At 36.7% G+C, this 18708-nt stretch overlaps 3 protein-coding genes across 6 annotated transcripts; 2 read left to right on the plus strand and 1 right to left on the minus strand.

Annotated features, from left to right (window-relative positions):
• Positions 1 to 600: 600 nt before the first annotated feature.
• Positions 601 to 3566, plus strand: spata2l (spermatogenesis associated 2-like). The gene is made up of 3 exons (XM_058751517.1): positions 601 to 692; positions 1312 to 1648; positions 1755 to 3566. The coding sequence occupies exons 2-3, from the start codon at positions 1313 to 1315 to the stop codon at positions 3075 to 3077; spliced, it is 1659 nt and encodes a 552-aa protein (XP_058607500.1). The 5' UTR covers positions 601 to 692; position 1312; the 3' UTR covers positions 3078 to 3566.
• Positions 3567 to 3988: 422 nt separating this feature from the next.
• Positions 3989 to 5573, minus strand: pdf (peptide deformylase, mitochondrial). Of its 2 annotated transcripts, none has more exons than XM_058751808.1 (3): positions 5315 to 5573; positions 4434 to 5046; positions 3989 to 4278 (listed from the first exon to the last, which is right to left on the minus strand). In XM_058751808.1, exons 2-3 carry the CDS (start codon positions 5017 to 5019, stop codon positions 4121 to 4123), a joined length of 744 nt encoding a protein of 247 aa, XP_058607791.1. In that variant the 5' UTR covers positions 5020 to 5046; positions 5315 to 5573; the 3' UTR covers positions 3989 to 4120. The 2 variants fall into 2 exon arrangements, with proteins under 2 accessions (XP_058607791.1, XP_058607790.1); XM_058751807.1 differs by having other exon boundaries at positions 5361 to 5572.
• A 351-nt stretch (positions 5574 to 5924) lies between these two features.
• uri1 (URI1 prefoldin like chaperone) lies at positions 5925 to 18277 on the plus strand. Of its 3 annotated transcripts, none has more exons than XM_058752018.1 (11): positions 5925 to 6475; positions 7648 to 7682; positions 8027 to 8105; positions 8594 to 8729; positions 8812 to 8903; positions 9016 to 9076; positions 9163 to 9349; positions 9943 to 10195; positions 10732 to 10883; positions 10984 to 11227; positions 17212 to 18277. In XM_058752018.1, exons 1-11 carry the CDS (start codon positions 6377 to 6379, stop codon positions 17392 to 17394), a joined length of 1521 nt encoding a protein of 506 aa, XP_058608001.1. In that variant the 5' UTR covers positions 5925 to 6376; the 3' UTR covers positions 17395 to 18277. The 3 variants fall into 3 exon arrangements, with proteins under 3 accessions (XP_058608001.1, XP_058608003.1, XP_058608002.1); XM_058752020.1 differs by having other exon boundaries at positions 5926 to 7200; XM_058752019.1 differs by having other exon boundaries at positions 5926 to 7196.
• The last annotated feature ends 431 nt before the right edge of the window (positions 18278 to 18708 follow it).

The following is an 18708-nucleotide window of genomic DNA, read 5'->3' on the forward strand; positions in this document are numbered from 1 at the left end:
AACCGCAGCAAGAATACCACGCCCCCTTCGGAGTGACACGCCCACCGAATTATGCATTCCTTTATTCTTTATCACAAATAAATTACACTTTCACAGAAACTGTTTTACAGGAAATGTATAAATTTTGAACTGAAAAAAAAAAAATCCTTATCTTTATAATCCTTATATTGTCGTAAATATAATATATTCAATATCATCTTGCCAATTGAAATGGTTCTAATAATTAAGTTTGATTCCAGGGTCAGAACCGATGTTACCAACAGTTTCTATCATATATTATAGCGCCCTCTTGTGAACTATCACTGGTATATACACTAAATGGAGTAATCATTGCAAACTGCACATAGAGAGTTGTATAAACTACGAATAAATTGATATAAATTATTTTATTCACAAAATGAGAGAAATCTCTGTTTAGACTTGGAATAAGGAATGTGGATCTCAAGACTGATGTGAAATACTTTTCATATATGAAAAAAATGCAAATTTACACCGTTTTTATTTTATTTTTTTTACTCTTATATTTACTTATTTAATTTTTATTTACTTATTAGTTTATAAAGTTTGACGACCCTGCAACCCTAAAAATCTTCACGTGAGCCTAATACGGAAGTGATGTCAAAAAAGTTTCTCCACAGGGAAACACCGACGTTCTTCGAAGCAGTTTGTGTTGGACGTTGAACGTTGTTCAGGTAACAAAATTTAGTTTATTTAGTTAATTCGTTATCGTCTAAGTGAACGGCTTTAGTGTGTCAAGAGCTTTGTTGATTTAAATTTAATTAACGTTAGTCAGTTGGGAAGAAAATATCAGTGGTGGTGGTTTTGATTGGGAAAGGCACAAGATACACACCAGTCTTTAAACATTTAGCGTAGTTTATGTTATTTATTGTTCAGCAATGTGCTATACATTAAATATAAGTCTAAAAATCTATATTTAATAACTACAGAATGTTGTAAGACGGTGGTTTTAGATAATCTGACGGAACTGTGCTTTCGATCTTGGAAGATCACTTTCACTTTGTTGATTTATAAGTAACGTTAGCATTATAGATGGTTTTTAATAGTCTAAATTTCCACATATATTCAATTACTAGTCAGATTGAATTGAATTTGATATGGATATATCATCTCTAGATGACATTTTTATATAGTTTTAGTTCTCTTTACTCGAGTATCCACGTTAATCACGTAATGCAAAATAGAAACTTGCTTGTTTACTTTGCTTGTATCTCTTTTGTAAGTGATTATTGTCATGTTTAATGATTATAATTTGGTGGTCAATAAATAAACGTACAATATTGTTTCTTCTAGGATGAATTCTGCTCATAAAAAGACAGCGGATGGTCTCATCCATTGGTACCAGACTAATTTGGAGAGACGAATTGAGAAGGGGGATCGAAGTTTGGTATGCAGGGATGAAAGCTTTTGTAAGGAAGTTGAGATGCTCCTTTGCAATGGCAATTCCCAGAAGATACACAATCTACATGGATTAGATTCTCTGGCAGTGATGGAAAAATCTCTCCATGCATTTACCTCTAAAAGTGGCCAAATGGGGCTTGAGAAACTTTCCAAGGCCTTTGAAGTGTTGGAGCTCGCAGCATTAAACCTCTACATCTACCCCTGGAGAAGAGAGTACAGACTGGTGAAGGTATGTGGAAATACTGGTGCTCCACCTACAGAGCTCGATTTTTAACATTCTCAATGACGTTTTGTTTGTTTTCACTACCTTAAAATAGTCTCTTTCTTCTCACAAGATGTTTTCAGGCATGTTCACCCATTTGATCAAACCTGCACTGACACTTCATCAGGCTAAAGAGCTGTTTGGTTTGCTTGGATACCGTGCTTTAAGTCCTAATGAAGAAGAAGAGTTGGCGCTGAACTCCAAACTAGTTCCTGCTGATGTTTTACTCAGTCTTGCATGCTGTTTCTTCACTGCCCGGATGGAGTGCCAGCTGCTACGTTTAGCTTTGGGCTCTGTTGACAGAGGTGTGGAGTGGGTTCTACAGCTAGTCAAGGAGAGGCAGGCAGGCCACAGTCTTCAGGTAGCATTAGAGAACACCAAGAGAAAGTCAGACGCTTCTAGTGTTTCAGACGCCATCCTGGCAGGTGGCGTGGAAGCTGAGCTGGATCTGTACACAGGGCAGGCAGATGACTCTCATATGACATCCACTTCTTGTTCACCACCTCACGCTTCTTATATGCCACCAAAAGAGACTGATCTAAGCAAGTCAAACATGGGAAATAAAGAGGATGCAAGGCAGGGAGGACCACTCAACAGTCCAGGTCCAGTGGAAAGCTATGGTGAAGATCAACCTGAAAGGGAAGTCCAAAGACATGCAGCAGCAAAAGACATATGCAGCTGTATCAAGCCAGATTTGTTTTATATATACGAGTGTGAACAGTGCCAAGATGTTCGCAGTTTCATGTGTTCCCATTATAAAGACTGCGAAATAAGAGGACATACTTTAGCACTGTGCCCATATAAAGCTGATGAGCTTTATTCAACTCAAGACCAACTTAGATTGTCCAAGGAAAATTCAAAAGATTCCCTGAAAACACATTATTGTATGAATGGTTCTACTTCTGATTCATTTTTGGTGTGCTATGACTGCCAGTTGATCCATGACCACAACTGTAATGTTATTAAAAAATGCACAATTCAAAAACACAATGTGCAGCCAACAGGAAAATTACAACTCCCTAAAGGAGAAAGAGTGAATGCTCAGAAGAGGCACAAATGTCTTTCTGCTGCATATTATAAGCAGGACTCCCAGGAAACGGGTGATTCAGAAACACCAATACTATATCACGATTATTGTTGGAAAGGTGACCAAACTTTGCCTGAAACAGTATGCCTCACTTGTAAAGTATTTCATTTCTCTGGGTGTCCTGATCAACGACACTGCTCTCAAAAACACAACATACAAAATGTTGGAATAGTCTGCATCAGTTGCTTCAGTGATGAACTTGGCACCTTATGCAGATATTGCAGTGCCGTGTATTGCAAACTGTGTTGCTATAAAAATACCATGATGTGTATGTGTGGACAGCCTTTCCTCAGCCCTTCTTCTGTTTAAAACAACTGTGTCAGTGTTGACCATGTCTGGTTGAAGTCTCTTTTTAATCTCAAAATTAAGCCTGTTATTATTTTGCTAATTGCAGAATAAGTCTGAAATACTGGGTAATATAAACATGACAATCTGTCACACTTTTGATTTTTGATATCAGCAATGTCTTTATATGATAAGAGCCAAATATTACAGGAAAGTAACAAAGTTCACTGTAGAGCTGACTATCTCTTGCTAATCTATATGTCATACAGTAGCATGGCTCATAACTGTCTGTTATTGGTGAGATTATATGATGGCCAGTCCAATATTTGATGGATATAGTTACCGGTATGATGTGTTCTGGAAAATTATGGCTTTGGGTCTTAGCAACAACTCCAAACAATCACTGTGGTTTAGAGTGATATACTGCCATATAATTATTAAATGCAATGTGCATGTATGTTATTATGATTGTCTAATGCAATTAATATAAAAATAAAGAAACCAAAAACAGAAGTGTGCTTGTACTTAAAATAATTCAAATTCTAAATATTACTATTACATATAGTGACCATATGTACTCTCATATTTATATGTCCTGACTAGGAATTCTAAACTGCCTAAAATGTCCCAGGTTTTGGCTTTCTTCTCCTATTGTGCTCTCTACAGTACATATGTGCTTGTATTTGCATTGCTGTGACTGTTCTCTGCAGATCCCACCTTCTCACGTGCCATGATTGGTCGATTATGTACAATGCCTGCACGCTAATGTTCAGAATACTTTTCGGTTATTACCTTGAGAAAGTATGAAAACAAAGACAAAACCTAAACAGTTTAGAAAAAAAGAGGATATACAGTCACCCTGTATTACAAAAAATGTCCTACTATTGCAGATGAAGTTGTTATTTCAATAGGCTATCTGCAAAGGCAAAGTCTAATCTAGCTTTCTTGTAAATGCCCAATGTGTGAAGTCATTTCTGGGTGTGAAATGTGATTAAATGCTTGTTTTAGATAACAGGAATAACAAGAACATCTATTTTCTCTGAGCTCCAAAGGTAGGGTTGCAAGCTTTATTCATTATACGCTTCCCATTTTACATTGATGAAGGTTTTACTGTCCATGCGATCAATGTATAACACTCCATTGAGGTGATCCATTTCATGCTGCAATACTCTGGCCGGCCATCCACTCGCTTGCCAGCTGACAGGCTCCGCTTTCTCATTAAGACCTTTGGAAAGAAGAAAAACATTGTTTTGATTTGATACTTTAAGAACATCAGGAAGTAAATCCACAACGGTTTTAAGTCAAGGTATGAGTAATTTAATACATGTTGAGTCATATTTTTTTTGTTTGTTTGTTTTTGACATTTTATTGCACTTTTACCTGAGACTTCTACAGACACATAGCGTGGAACAGATGCTGAAAACCCACAGATGCTTTCACAGGCCTCTTGGAAGATGACAGTGCGTCCATCTAGTACACGTAACTGTGGGTTTACAAAAATCATAAGAGGCACTGCCACCAGACCCCGAGCTTCAATAGAAGCGACTGAGCTGTCCTCCAGCATTTTCTTTGGATACTCCAAGGCTAGTATCTGTAGAGGAACACCAATCTGGGGTGCGCTCAGGCCGACACACTCAAGCTTCCTCATCACCTTGACCAGGGTCTTTATGACCTTCTGCACTTCTGGGCCCTGAATGGCTCCGGGTTCCACAGCTGCTGCCCGTGAACGTAACACAGGATCTCCAACCTGACACACATGATCGTATGGAGGAGCTGGTGCACCTTTGACTTTCCTTTTCATGTACTGTAAGTAGGAACGCATCTTGATATTGGTAGAATGAGTACGTGGGGATCCGGTACATGTGAATGGTGACCAGGGCAAAAGAATCCTAACTGGTTTTGAAAGTACATAATTTGTCTGACTTTTTAAGACACAATGTGAAAATGTCCTGCAGTGCCTGAACATGACTGACTGAAAAGCTTCTCTCGTCACCTGGGGGAAAAATGTCACCAAATGCAAAATAATTAATAATGTAATGCATGCCAACTAGTGAATAAGTCACTAGTCACTATATAAGCTGAATGCACATTTAAATTTATTTATAGCAATGCATTTTTAGAAAGTAGCTATATTAAATAGAAGGAGTGAAATAAATGATCAAATGTGAGCTCTATATATTTATTGATATTAATATTTTTCCAATGGCATGATAAAACAACAAAGAACTCAGTCACTTTTATGAGCAAGTGTCAGTACTCACCAGCACTCTAATAATTCCTTATGTTAATAAATAATTAGAATTTCACCTGCAAATGTCTTTAAGCAGATAGAAGCATTTCAATGTGAGGACAGACCATTCCGGAAAACGTTACTGACACCGACGACGTTGTCTTTTCTTTAAAATAAAAGTATCCGGGTGAAAATAAAATATCCGGGGGAATTATTTAATTATAATGTGATCTATTATAAAGCAGCTGAGATGAGACACCTAGATCATTCATATCTTGAAACCGTTCAAACTGAAACACCACTGACAAAAAATGTAATCGAAGTCTTTTATTTTAGTTACATTTTTCCTCAACGTTTACAACTTCCTTTTTCCTTCTATTTCAAAAGTCACGTGATATACAGTCAGCGTGAGGATTGTTTACACGTACGTTAAAAGGACACTCCTCCGGCCATGTAAAGGCAATCAGCGATCTACGTTTTCAATTAAAACAAATCTTACCATTAACAGAACATTTTATGAAAAATATATGAAATATGTATATATATATATATATATATATATATATATACGTTTTTTCCTCATAAGTAATTACTCATGTTGCATTATGGCAGGAGGATAACAGAAGGCGTTGTCTTATTTATGCAATTCTATGCTGACAGTTATTTTTAGTCTATGTATAGTTTAGGAAATTTATTTTATCTTAACATTTGTATTTGTTATTCATAAATGAAAGTGAAATTAAATGAGAGCAGTAGGCGATCACGTGTTTACATCGTTGTAGTAGGGAGAGCGATATCCAGAGTACGTACTACATCCGTGATTAGATGAACATGGCGCAGGGGAAGCAGGCCATCGGTGGACTGTAAACAAACGGAAATTTTGGGATAACATCGACATCGTACCATGCACGTGTGAAATGGTCTCAATCCCGATATACTGGACCACTTGTTCTGCTTCATTGATGACTACGAGGCGACAGATTGAGTGCAACACATCCAATTGCATTCATAAACATTTCTATAGGACTTCAAACCCCTGAGCACTCAGTGTTTGGATATTTAAACAACAAAAAAAAGCCTTGTTTTATTGTGGATGGCGTCCTTGCATGACCAAATGGCTGCAACTGGAAAAGTAAAACGGAATAATGATCTGCCCAAAGGCGTTGAGAGGTTAAAAGAGGAGCACAGAAAGGTCAAGAGTAACGTTTATTTTATATACCACCAATGCATTCCTGCAGATATCAAAGCATAATGTCCATGCACGTGATTAATCCTCAGCATCGATTCATTTGTCGTATGTTTATGTTGTTTTTGGAGTATAGTCGCAGTATTACACGTTTCGTTCTCTGGAAAGTTCTTTGTGTATCACGTGTTGCTGTTGGCTAGCTTGGTGTATGTGTGTCTCTGATACTTTGCAATAAAATGCATGTACATATTTATAAGCAATGTATCTAAGTAATGTTAACAGTAAATTATTAATGTACAGTAGCTTGAAAACAGTCTTTGTTCCAGCACATGTTGTCCACGCTGCCAAAATGCATACAGCAAGCAGAAGCTTACAGTACTGTTACAGTAGGTAGTTTACATGCTGTGAAATGACTCTATGTGAAGGTAAGGGTTAACTGACCTATTTATATTTGCATGGTATTTTGGGTGATATGAGTAGGTGAAAGGCAAACAAACAGCGTCTTTTACCTTTGTGTTGACATTGGAGGATAAACCTCAACTGGCCAGATATGAAAGATACATTTGTACTGCTTCATTTCAACAAGACTGGAAGAGTTTTGTTTAGAAGATCTGGAAAGTTCTGTGTTGCACTGCCCTCAGCAACACGTCTTTAAGAAGAGAGAAAATGAGAACAACAAAATGCATGTCTGTGCATGCTGGTAGACATGCTTCATGTTGTTTTATTGGTGGGTGAGTCTCTTAAAGGACATATCCGGCTCCTATTGCACCTCAATAATATAATTTTGGCCACAACTGTATACGCACACACATATATATATGAAAGGGAGTTCCAAAAAACAATACAGGGTATGCAATGTATAATAGAGGGAATTATTATAAAAATGAATGAGTGCAAATAATCCTAATGGACCTAAAAAGGGTTTAATTTTGTCCAATAGTACTCTTTAGTTGAGTCTACAGACTCTTTTTGACATTTCAATTGCCATAAACATGTGTAACGGGGTACCTTGTCTCAATATCTCATGAGAAACGTTCTGGACTATTGTTCACTCTCTATAATGGCCAATTCACATTACAAGAAAAATACAGATAGTTTAGCAGTGATTGTCACTGGTTGTGGCATTTTGGGAATCTCAGTGGTTATGAAATGACAAATTGTGTCTGTTTCCACAACAGGTGGTGAAAGATTGCAGAAGTCAAATTGAGCACTGGTAAGTGTCCTCGTGCAATTGAACATCTCTCATCTCAGACATGCGTAACGTTATTATCAATGTATCATGTCAGTGTTTCTCAGGCTGTGACTATTCATTGATGCATGTAAGCTTGTCATTGGTTGTTTATTGGTTGTTGAAGGTTTAAATTTGGAATGGAAATGCTATTTATACTGTGAATCGCTGTATAGATGTTGATGGTTATGACAAGATTTGACAGGCTTTTGTTATATTCCTTTTCAGTATTTTAAAAAGATTGTCAGTAAGTAGAACAAAAATAGAACTCGTATGTCAACAAACCAACAATTACCTTTTAAATGATTCATTCTCTCTCTAACTGTCAGGAAAAAAGTGGAAAATGACTATGAATCTCTTCAAGATCGCCTCAGGACTTTGCCTGACAAGTTGTCTTATGATATTACGGTATTGTGTCACTTTTCAATTACTGACGCACCCAAATTAATCTAGATACACAAACATTTTCTATGCCTGAGCAACAGAATATTAAATTATCATCAGAGTATTATTCACACCATTTTAGACCTGTTTACATCAAGGATGATAACTGTAACCATGAAGTTTTAATAATCATTGTTATTCTATGAGTATAGGAACGTTCATACCACAACTATAACGATAGTGACATAGAGGAACAATATCATTTGAATCACTTTGAGCAATTTTTTCTAGCTGATGAACAATAAAAACATTAACGGCCAATCAGAGCTTGAGCATTTAAAGTGACAGGCAGCATAATTGCAGTGTGCGCTTATAATGCACGTGTTGATGTGGTGCCATTATAGTTATCATTCTTGGTGTGAGCAGGCCTTTACTTGTCAGATTTAAAAATGATGAAAGTGACACTATTACTTTAAGCCCTGATTGTTTGGATGTTTTTTTTAACATGATAGGTACCATTTGGACCCTTGGCTTTCATGCCGGGAAAGCTGGTTCACACTAATGAGTTAACAGTGCTCCTCGGGGATAACTGGTTTGCAAAGTGTTCTGCCAAACAAGCTGATGCTCTTGTGGAACACAGAAAGAAACGTGAGTTCATTTGTTTCTACTAATATTTTCCGATTTTGAATAATCCATACAGCTTGACCTGATATATGTGTTATTTTTCCAGATGTCAAAAATACGCTAGATGACTTGCAGAAAGTGATGAAGAACTTTCAGAACAGAGCAGACTTTACAGATGATATTGAAAAACTGACTGGTGTAAGTGTCCTAACCATTACCTCATTACTGTGTGACATTATATGGAAAGCTTATACTGATGCTTTCTTCTTTGGAAGAAACAATCATGTCCGCTCTTTTTTTTTTTTAACAGGATACTGGAGATTTTGTCGACATTAGAGAAGAGGTTATAAATGAGGAAGAAGTTGCCAAAGGTAATTCTAGTTTTTCAGGTTAGCTTTCGTGGTACCAGGTTGTTTTGTCTTCTGTTGATCATTTACCCCCTATTGTTCTTCCACAGGAAAACATCGTTTGGCCCACAAACCCCACTCTAATCCTAAGCAGGAGTATTTGTTGGAGCTGGAAGAGGATGAGGAGAAGAAAGAAGGCGATGAAGAGAGAACAACAGGGGTGCTGTCAGAGGAGGAGCTGTGGGCTCGACTTGATGAACTTGAACGTGAGGAGGAACTTCAAGATGAGAGATACCGGTAAAATATAGAATTTCCACAAAAATATTAAGCAGCACAACTGTTTTTATCTTTTAATTTGTGAAGGATCATGTGACACCGAAGACTGACGTAATGGCTGCTGATAATTCATGACGGGAATAAATTACATTTTAAAATACGTTAAATTAGAAAACAGTTATTTTAAATTATAATAATATTTCACACTTTTACTGGTTTCACTGTATTTTTAAATCGAGTAAATGCAGCCTTGGTGAGCATAAGAGACTTCTTTCAAAAACAGTAAAAAGAAATTACCAACCTCAAACTTCATCCAGTGTTAACAATGAAGTATTGGTGCATAGCATTAAAATGGAAATCAACCCCAGATAACCCAATTATATAATTAAAAAAAAAAGAAATGCCCAGTAATCTAATCTGGTAATCACAAATTTCAAAGTAAGGTCATGGGAATTTATTGATCTAAAAGTGTAGAAACCCTGTTTGTCATACCACATATGCATGCATTTCTAGGCAAATTGAAAATGCAGTTAAACATACAGAAAAAGTAGCTGTTGCACAAACTTTTTAATAGTATGCTATAGATTTGGTCTATTTTTCCCCTGTTATACTAGATTGGACAGCACAGACACTAATGGAGAAGACACCACTTCCTCCTCAGAGGAAGAGAAGGAAGCAGATGGTGGCAGCAGTGTCCAGGTTAATGGCCATCAGAACGAAAATGGCTGGGTACCGTCATCTATCACAAGTCAGATGAACGGCACTAATGGCTCGCACCCTGAGGATGAGGAGGAGGAAGATTGTGATGAGGAAGCAGGCAATGGTCTTCCAACTATCTATTTTTCTCATACTGCAGAATTCAAAAAGGTTAGTCAAGTGCTACAAAACCCTTTTAGCTAATGTTACAAAAGATGTCTATTTCAAATAAATGCTGCTCTTTTGAATCTTTTCATTCATCAAAGAATCCTAAAAAATGTATAATTTCACACAAAAATATTAAGCAGCATTAATAAAATAAAATAAAAGTTTCTTGAGCAGCAAATCAGTATAGAATAATTTCTGATGGAGCATGTGACACTGACTGCTGAAAATTCAGTGTTGTTATTACAGGGAAAAATTACATTTTTAAATATATGAAAGGAGAGTAGAATTATTTTAAATCGTAATGATATTTCACAATAGTGCTGTTTTTACTGTATTTTTGATTATTTTTTTTTAAATCAGCCTTGGTAAACTTGAGAGGCTTGTTTCAAAAACACAAAAAAATTACCGACCCCAAACTTTTGAACAGTAGTGTATATTAACATTTTATTTTTTTGCATTGAATTACTTTGTCCTGTCTGTCTTGAAAATAAAAAGTTTTGCATAATTTTTTCTTTCCATCTTCCCTCTTCCCTGTGAAGGTCAGGATAAATACAGGCAAGAACACCACTCTAAAATTCAGCGAAAGAAATGAACAAAAGGCGCAAGCCAAGCGAAAAAAGAAAAGTGGCAAAAGCAACGGCCATTCTCCTCATGAATGTTACAAGATCACAAGCCCAGCAGACATTTATAGGTAAAAGCCTAATGGGAAACATCATTCATCTACTTTTATTGATGTATTACGCTGCTTGTCTGTCTTTATTGGTTCAGTCAGTTTCAGTGTTTGTTTGTAGGGTGTTTGTGGACTTGGTGAATGGAGAGCCAATACCACGCAAGTCCATTTTGAAGTCCCGCAGCCGCGAGAACAGCGTGTGCAGTGACACCAGCGAGAGCAGCACAGCTGATTTCGAAGAGCGCCGTGCTGTTTTTGGACGCTCGTGGAGCCATGATGACGCCACACACAGTGATACCAGCGATGGCATTACAGAGGAGGAAAGCCCCACTGGAATGAGCCCCCGCACTAACGGACGCTTTGAGGTACAGAAGACTAGTTGATGTTTGATAAAGTCAACATGAAATGGAAATTCACCCAAATCTATATTATAATTGTATGTTAATGATCTTATTGTGAATGATTTATTCAACCTGTAGTGCAATGTGATTTTAAAAAACACATTTTCTTCAAAAACTATCTTGTGACAGAGAAAGTACTTGACTTTATATTAAGTGGCCTTAACTACTAGGCACTTACATTTAAATTAATCATTTGATACAATGCACTAAAAAAAAAAAAAAGATACCTGCATGTAATTACATCTGTAATTGATTTCTGTAATTACATTTATAATTACAGTGTTGACCCATCCCTTACACCTTAACCCACCCTTAAACCTACCCATACCACCAAACCTGTCCCTAACCTCACCCGTATCCCACCTCAATAGCAGCAATAGTGTTTTGCAATACAGTATGAACACAATAAGTACATTGTACTTAATTTTTGATGTAAGTACATAGTTGGTTAAGGCCACCTAATACAGGTGCATCTCAATAAATTAGAATGTCGTGGAAAAGTTCATTTATTTCAGTAATTCAACTCAAAATGTGAAACTCGTGTATTAAATAAATTCAATGCACACAGACTGAAGTAGTTTAACTGTCACCCGTCCCCTCTGTGGGACGCCTAATTAAATCAACTAAACAATTAAATCCTAATCTAATCATGACAAACTATATATCGTTGGAAAGGTCTACGACTCCTAAATAATTTTATAACAAAAAAAGTGGTAAAATATCTATGTAGGAAAAGTAATAGATTAATTTATGACGAGAGTACACCTGAAAAATCTACATCATAACAGGAGTTTTGACCTTTGTCACAGAAAGTCTTCATAGGTGCCTTTTTCTCTATCACGCTTTAGAAATCATAAGAAATTATATATCAGTTGAGAACTTAAAATCTCAAAATTCATCCTTTGAAACCCATTTTAAAATCAGACATTGCATTACCATGGAAATGGTACATCAAAATCATGTTACAGAATGTTTTCATACATGAATTATAAAAATTTAATGAACTTTAATGTCTATGTTCAAAACTGTGAGTGACAGTTAAGGGGTTAAGTCTTTGGTTCTTTTAATTGTGATGATTTTGGCTCATGTTTAACAAAAACCCACCAATTCACTATCTCAACAAATAGGGCTGTATCCGAAATCGCCCCCTATACCCTCATCCACTAATCCCTACGTTAGTCCACTCATACAGTTCACTTGAAGGAGTGAATGAAAACGAGTGAGTGAATTCGGACCAGTTCAGTTACGGAGGAAAAGTCCTCGAGCACAGCATCAGCTACACCTGGGCATCGAGATCTCTGCATCAGGGGGCTTCGGTCTGGCTGTGAAGGCCTTGAATGAGAAGGCCCGGAGGGCATTTTATGCCATCAAATCACGGTTTGGCCAATTAAAACTACCAATTAAAACATGGATCAAATTATATCACGCAATCATTAAACAAATTCTACTGTATGGGAGTGAAATTTGGGGACCAATAATAATTTTTTTAAAAATTGGGATAAAACATGAATAGAAAAACTACAACTAGAAATTATCAAAAACATTTTAGGGGTCCAGAGAGGTACGTCCAATGATGCCTGCAGAGCTGAATTAGGCTTATACCCACTGAAGATTGAGATCCAGAAGAGATGTGTTCAGTTCTGGCATCACCTCCATCGATCTGATCCTGATTCAGTCCGCAGGGCTTAAAGTTCTCCGGCACCGTGCCGGATCTCCGGCGTGCAGCGTTTGGCTGTGAAAAAAAAAAAAAAAAATCCTAAATTTAAAAAAAACTTGTTGATATCACTGTGGAGTTCATGAGTTCGCCTACCAGTGGTATGAGAGGAGCACAGCTTTCACTCTCAACCAAACTAACATTACTAGCCAATCAGAATTTTTTGCTCTTATAGACACGAGACGCGCATAATAGTAGGCAGAGTCGCAGCCCTGATGAATGGAGAAGCGAGACAAAAAGCTGCGAGGCGCGATGGTCAAAGTCCATCTAGCGCATATTTACATGGAAAAACTAATTAAAAAGCAGCGGAGCTTTGTAAACAGCTCAGAGTAATCATGTCATCTCCATAAGAACAATATGATTGCCAGAACAAATTTACCGGGCTTTTTGAAAAGGTCCTGTTCACTTATGATCTAATGGTAATTTACCAGTAAAGACTGTATGTGTGAAAGGGGCTAAACTCTTCCTCTGTATATGCTGTGAGAATTGCTTAAAGTTCATCTGGGAAAACAATGTGCATTATCTTACTAGATTTGTAATGTAAATCATTTATAAGCCTTTGCCAACAAAGGAGAATAAGTCAACCTATGTCTAAATGCCATGTTGTACATCGCGATTTCTGTATAAAAGTATAAACGTTTCTGCATTTGGCCAAATATTAAAATGTATTGGATTAAAACATCGTTTAATCACGCTGTAAAGCGAAACGTCACCAGGCCGTTGTCGCCCTCTGCTGGTATTTGTTATAATACATAATTTACTTAAATTGGTTATGTTCATATTATGTATAGGCATATTACATTATGTATTTTAACGGTGTTAAAAAAACCATGTAATAACCATGTAATTACTTGGTTTTGATATTTTATTTGAGCCAATTGTTATTGCCTCAACGTTAGTTTACATCTAAATAATCATACTACAGCCTGGTATTCACTTAGGTCTGTTTGTGTTAATAAAAATATCAGTTTACTCAATTGTCAAAATAATCAGTAGATTACTTGATTACCAAAATAATCATTAGTTACAAATATTTAAAATATTTCAAAATAAAACTGTATTTTTACTTTTTGTTATTAAAAGACAAATATTTGGTCATTGAAACTTTCTTAAAAATAGGATTAAAATTGTCTTGTTCTAGTGGACCAATTATATGTATTTTGTCTTATCTCGTGATCTAAGTGTATTGTCACACCCCTAGTGTTGATAAGCGGTGATATAGCTCATAATTTTCCAAGTGTATGATATAGCTTTCATTCTTCTGGTCAACCATATATTCATGAAAAAAAATCAGTTCCAATAAGGAAAGCCATAACTTTGCCATAGTATCATTTCAAATGTTTAAGTTGCAACAGTCATTGCATGCTTTGCATGTGCTGCCCCCTCCCCCCGCCCCCGGGAAAAAGTTCAGGCTCAGGATTTTTTTTTGCTTTAACCCCTGAGTCAGATATAAAGCCCTCCTCGCCAATGAAACCTCAGCAGAATCTCATCCTCTAAACACGCTCGCTCTTCAGCTAGTCCATAAAACCCAGCTCCTCACCGACTACAGCTACAACCCCAAAGCCATTATTAAAGAAATTGGCAAAAATCTGGAAGACACTCATGATGAATCTCTAAAAATACACTTTGACCTTCAAAATAAACTCCAATGCTACTCAACCCTAAACAGAACCACTAAATTTGCCAATTATTTATTGATTAAACCATTTAAAGAAAGAAATCCTCTCCAAATACAGATTAAGTAACCATGATTTAGAAATAGAGAGAGGAAGACATAGACAAACATGGACAGAGCAAGAGCAGAGGATCTGTAGACACTGTGATCTACAGCAAATAGAGAACGAGAAACACTTTCTGCTGATGTGTCCTAAATATAATTTACTGAACTTAGTGATACTGAGAAAATGCCCTTCTTACTTGGAGAAGATAACACAGCTGCACTCGCTGCTAAATATGTATTAACCATTCACAATGTTAGATGTTAAACGTGATTAACTTGAAACTGACTTATTTTATCTTTTCATTTATTTAGATGGATTTTATTTATTATTATTTATGTTGTTTTTATGTTGTTGTTATTTATATATATATATATATATATATATATATATATATATATATATATATATATATATATATATATATATATATATGTTAATGCTTTGGCAACATTGTGCTACACAGTCATGCTAATAAAGCTGAATTGAATCGAATTGAATTGAATTCGGACACCGAGTGCACCGAAAGGACTGCCACTTTGCTTAGTTTAATAATCATTTGAAATGGGCAGCTCCAGTAGTAAGATTAAAGGATTTATCTTGAACTCTGTCATGGAAATTATGTGTAAACCATAGTTAAACAATTTAATAATCAATTTACAATGACTTTGTACCTGTGTTGTATTATGCCATGGACGAGCGCTTTTAAAATGAATGGATGATTCAGCTGCGGGTGCCATCTTCTGGCGAGACGCGGGAATTCATTTGGCTCGCGACTCTCACAGTGCATTATGGGTTATCTCTAGCCGTTGAGTGTACATCGGTTGTACACTCGTTTTTTCTGTGCATTGTGGGATTGAATGAGTGCACTCGAGAACGTCCACTATGGTTTCGGACACCACTAAAAATGGCTGTTCACTCAAATAGTGCCCTATTTGAGGGATATAGGGGCGATTTCAGATACAGCCTTAGAATATGGTGACATGCCAATCAGCTAATCAACTCAAAACACCTGCAAAGGTTTCCTGAGCCTTCAAAATGGTCTCTCAGTTTGGTTCACTAGGCTACACAATCATGGGGAAGACTGCTGATCTGACAGTTGTCCAGAAGACAGTCATCGACACCCTTCACAAGGAGGGTAAGCCACAAACATTCATTGCCAAAGAAGCTGGCTGTTCACAGAGTGCTGTATCCAAGCATGTCAACAGAAAGTTGAGTGGAAGGAAAAAGTGTGGAAGAAAAAGATGCACAACCAAACGAGAGAACCGCATCCTTATGAGGATTGTCAAGCAAAATCGATTCAATAATTTGGGTGAACTTCACAAGGAATGGACTGAGGCTGGGGTCAAGGCATCAAGAGCCACCACACACAGACGTGTCAAGGAATTTGGCTACAGTTGTTGTATTCCTCTTGTTAAGCCACTCCTAAACCACAGACAACGTCAGAGGCGTCTTACCTGGGCTAAGGAGAAGAAGAACTGGACTGTTGCCCAGTGGTCCAAAGTCCTCTTTTCAGATGAGAGCAAGTTTTGTCTTTCATTTGGAAACCAAGGTCCTAGAGTCTGGAGGAAGGGTGGAGAAGCTCATAGCCCAAGTTGCTTGAAGTCCAGTGTTAAGTTTCCACAGTCTCTGATGATTTGGGGTGCAATGTCATCTGCTGGTGTTGGTCCATTGTGTTTTTTGAAAACCAAAGTCACTGCACCCGTTTACCAAGAAATTTTGCAGCACTTCATGCTTCCTTCTGCTGACCAGCTTTTTAAAGATGCTGATTTCATTTTCCAGCAGGATTTGGCACCTGCCCACACTGCCAAAAGCACCAAAAGTTGGTTAAATGACCATGGTGTTGGTGTGCATGACTGGCCAGAAAACTCACCAGACCTGAACCCCATAGAGAATCTATCAAGAGGAAAATGAGAAACAAGAGACCAAAAATGCAGATGAGCTGAAGGCCACTGTCAAAGAAACCTGGGCTTCCATACCACCTCAGCAGTGCCACAAACTGATCACCTTCATGCCACGCTGAATTCAGGCAGTAATTAAAGCAAAAGGAGCCCCTACCAAGTATTGAGTACATATACAGTAAATGAACATACTTTCCAGAAGGCCAGCAATTCACTAAAAATGTTTTTTTTATTGGTCTTATGAAGTATTCTAATTTGTTGAGATAGTGAATTGGTGGGTTTTTGTTAAATGTGAGCCTAAATCATCACAATTAAAAGAACCAAAGGCTTAAACTACTTCAGTCTGTGTGCATTGAATTTATTTAATACACAAGTTTCACAATTTGAGTTGAATTACTGAAATAAATACAACATTCTAATTTGAGATGCACCTGTATAAAGTGGGACCGAAAGTATTTTTATTTCCTTCTCAGTCCAGAATTTATATTAAATGTAATATTTTTTGTCAATATTATAACAATATTCTCATTAAATATCCTCACTTGTAAGTCGCTTTGGATAAATCCATCTGCTAAGTGACTAAATGTAAATATTTAAATTTCTTTTGTGTTTTAGGCTTTTACAGGCACAGTGATTGAAAAGGATCCCCTGCCTTGCTCCATCCCACACCTGACCATCGCTGCTCCTGCCTTACCCACAATTCCTGAGAGGAAGCTGGAGGAGGTGGGCCCCGAAGCTCCTCAAGAGCCACCCAAGAGGATGTCCAAGTTTAAAGCTACACGGTTACATCAGAAATGAGAGTTCATCTCATCAGCACACAACTTCTGAATTAACAGTAACACTTATTGACTGACTTTCTCACTAGCTGTCTTCTTCCTCTGTCCTCCATGCTATACTGTCATCTGTCTGTCTTTCCTTTTTTTGGGGGGACATGCCATGCACCCTCAACATTTTATTTCCTCTTTAAGTAATTAATAGAGATTATAAATTATTTCCCTAAAGTATGCTTTTTTAAAATGCCAGATGGTTTGTTTAAAAGGATAGTTCACCAGAAAATGTAAAAAACTGTCATTTACTCACCTCACCGCTTTTCGTCTCTTTTCTTTTTTGGAACACAAAGGAAGCTATTTTGAAGGAAGTTAGAAATTGTTGTCACACAGAAGAAAGACATACAGGTTTGAATTGTCATGAGGTTGATTAAATGATGACAGAATTTTCTCTTTTGTGTGAGCTATCCCTTTAAATTATGAAGAAGTTGCACATGTTGGTAACTTTTGTGTGTATTAGTTTAGATAAATAATAGTTAAAAATAGAATGGAAAAATTTAAATGCTAAAATGTTTTCAAAACAAACAAAATAGTAGTGTTAGCGACATCATGACTACTGTCATTGTTGTGATCTGGTCTTTGGAAAATGCTTTATCAATTTGTTAATTCAAGACATTTATGTGCAACTTTGACCTATGTTGGTCATGAAATAGCTGCCAATTTCTGTCAGCTTAAAAAAAAAAAATTTTTATCCCTTCTGCACTTCGTCTCTGACTCTCCCTTATCTCGTTTTGTATCTTGTTTTGTATTGTTTACAGAGTTTTGGCTTTGTACATCAGCTTTTTTTGTGAAATCTGGGAAAATGTTGATGTAACTGAAAAGGAAAAAAAGAATAAATGATTTTGACTGTACAAGTGTTTTAAATGGTTATGACTTTTGTCGTTTGGGTTCAGTTCTACACAGGATGTAAATTTGTGCATTAATTTCTGAGCAGGAAACAAGTCATGGTTCTAGCGATGAGGCGATTCCTTTGTCATCGTGGTGTTGTTCAATCAGAGCCATTAGAGGGCGCTAAAGCCTTTTACTTTTTTTACAAACCAATGCAAAAACCAGCTGCTGCCTATAAAAAAAAAAGCAGAATCTAGGGCTCCAAATGTTAAGCAAATGTTATTATTTTTAGGCTTGTCAGATTTGGTGTTTTTACATAAGCATGTAATGTAATAAAATAGGTTTATAAAATTTTGAATGATTAAATTATTTTCAATATAATTTTTGGGCCTACATACATATTGCAGGGTGCCTTTGAGTTGTTAACTTAATTGAAGGCCATGTTAGATTATATATT

The sequence above is a fragment of the Onychostoma macrolepis genome, chromosome 18 (assembly GCF_012432095.1).
Source record: "Onychostoma macrolepis isolate SWU-2019 chromosome 18, ASM1243209v1, whole genome shotgun sequence".
NCBI lineage: Eukaryota > Metazoa > Chordata > Actinopteri > Cypriniformes > Cyprinidae > Onychostoma > Onychostoma macrolepis.

Excerpts from the sequence above, each read along its gene's own strand:
- spata2l (XM_058751517.1), top strand. The coding sequence starts at position 1,313 with ATGAATTCTGCTCATAAAAAGACAGCGGATGGTCTCATCCATTGGTAC. Across the intron at positions 1,649-1,754 it reads GAGAGTACAGACTGGTGAAG|ATGTTTTCAGGCATGTTCAC; the intron begins GTATGTGGAAAT and ends TCTTCTCACAAG.
- pdf (XM_058751808.1), bottom strand. The coding sequence starts at position 5,019 with ATGTTCAGGCACTGCAGGACATTTTCACATTGTGTCTTAAAAAGTCAG. Across the intron at positions 4,279-4,433 it reads TGTGTCTGTAGAAGTCTCAG|GTCTTAATGAGAAAGCGGAG; the intron begins GTAAAAGTGCAA and ends TTCTTTCCAAAG.
- uri1 (XM_058752018.1), top strand. The coding sequence starts at position 6,377 with ATGGCGTCCTTGCATGACCAAATGGCTGCAACTGGAAAAGTAAAACGG. Across the intron at positions 6,476-7,647 it reads TAAAAGAGGAGCACAGAAAG|GTGGTGAAAGATTGCAGAAG; the intron begins GTCAAGAGTAAC and ends TTTCCACAACAG. Across the intron at positions 8,106-8,593 it reads AGTTGTCTTATGATATTACG|GTACCATTTGGACCCTTGGC; the intron begins GTATTGTGTCAC and ends TTAACATGATAG.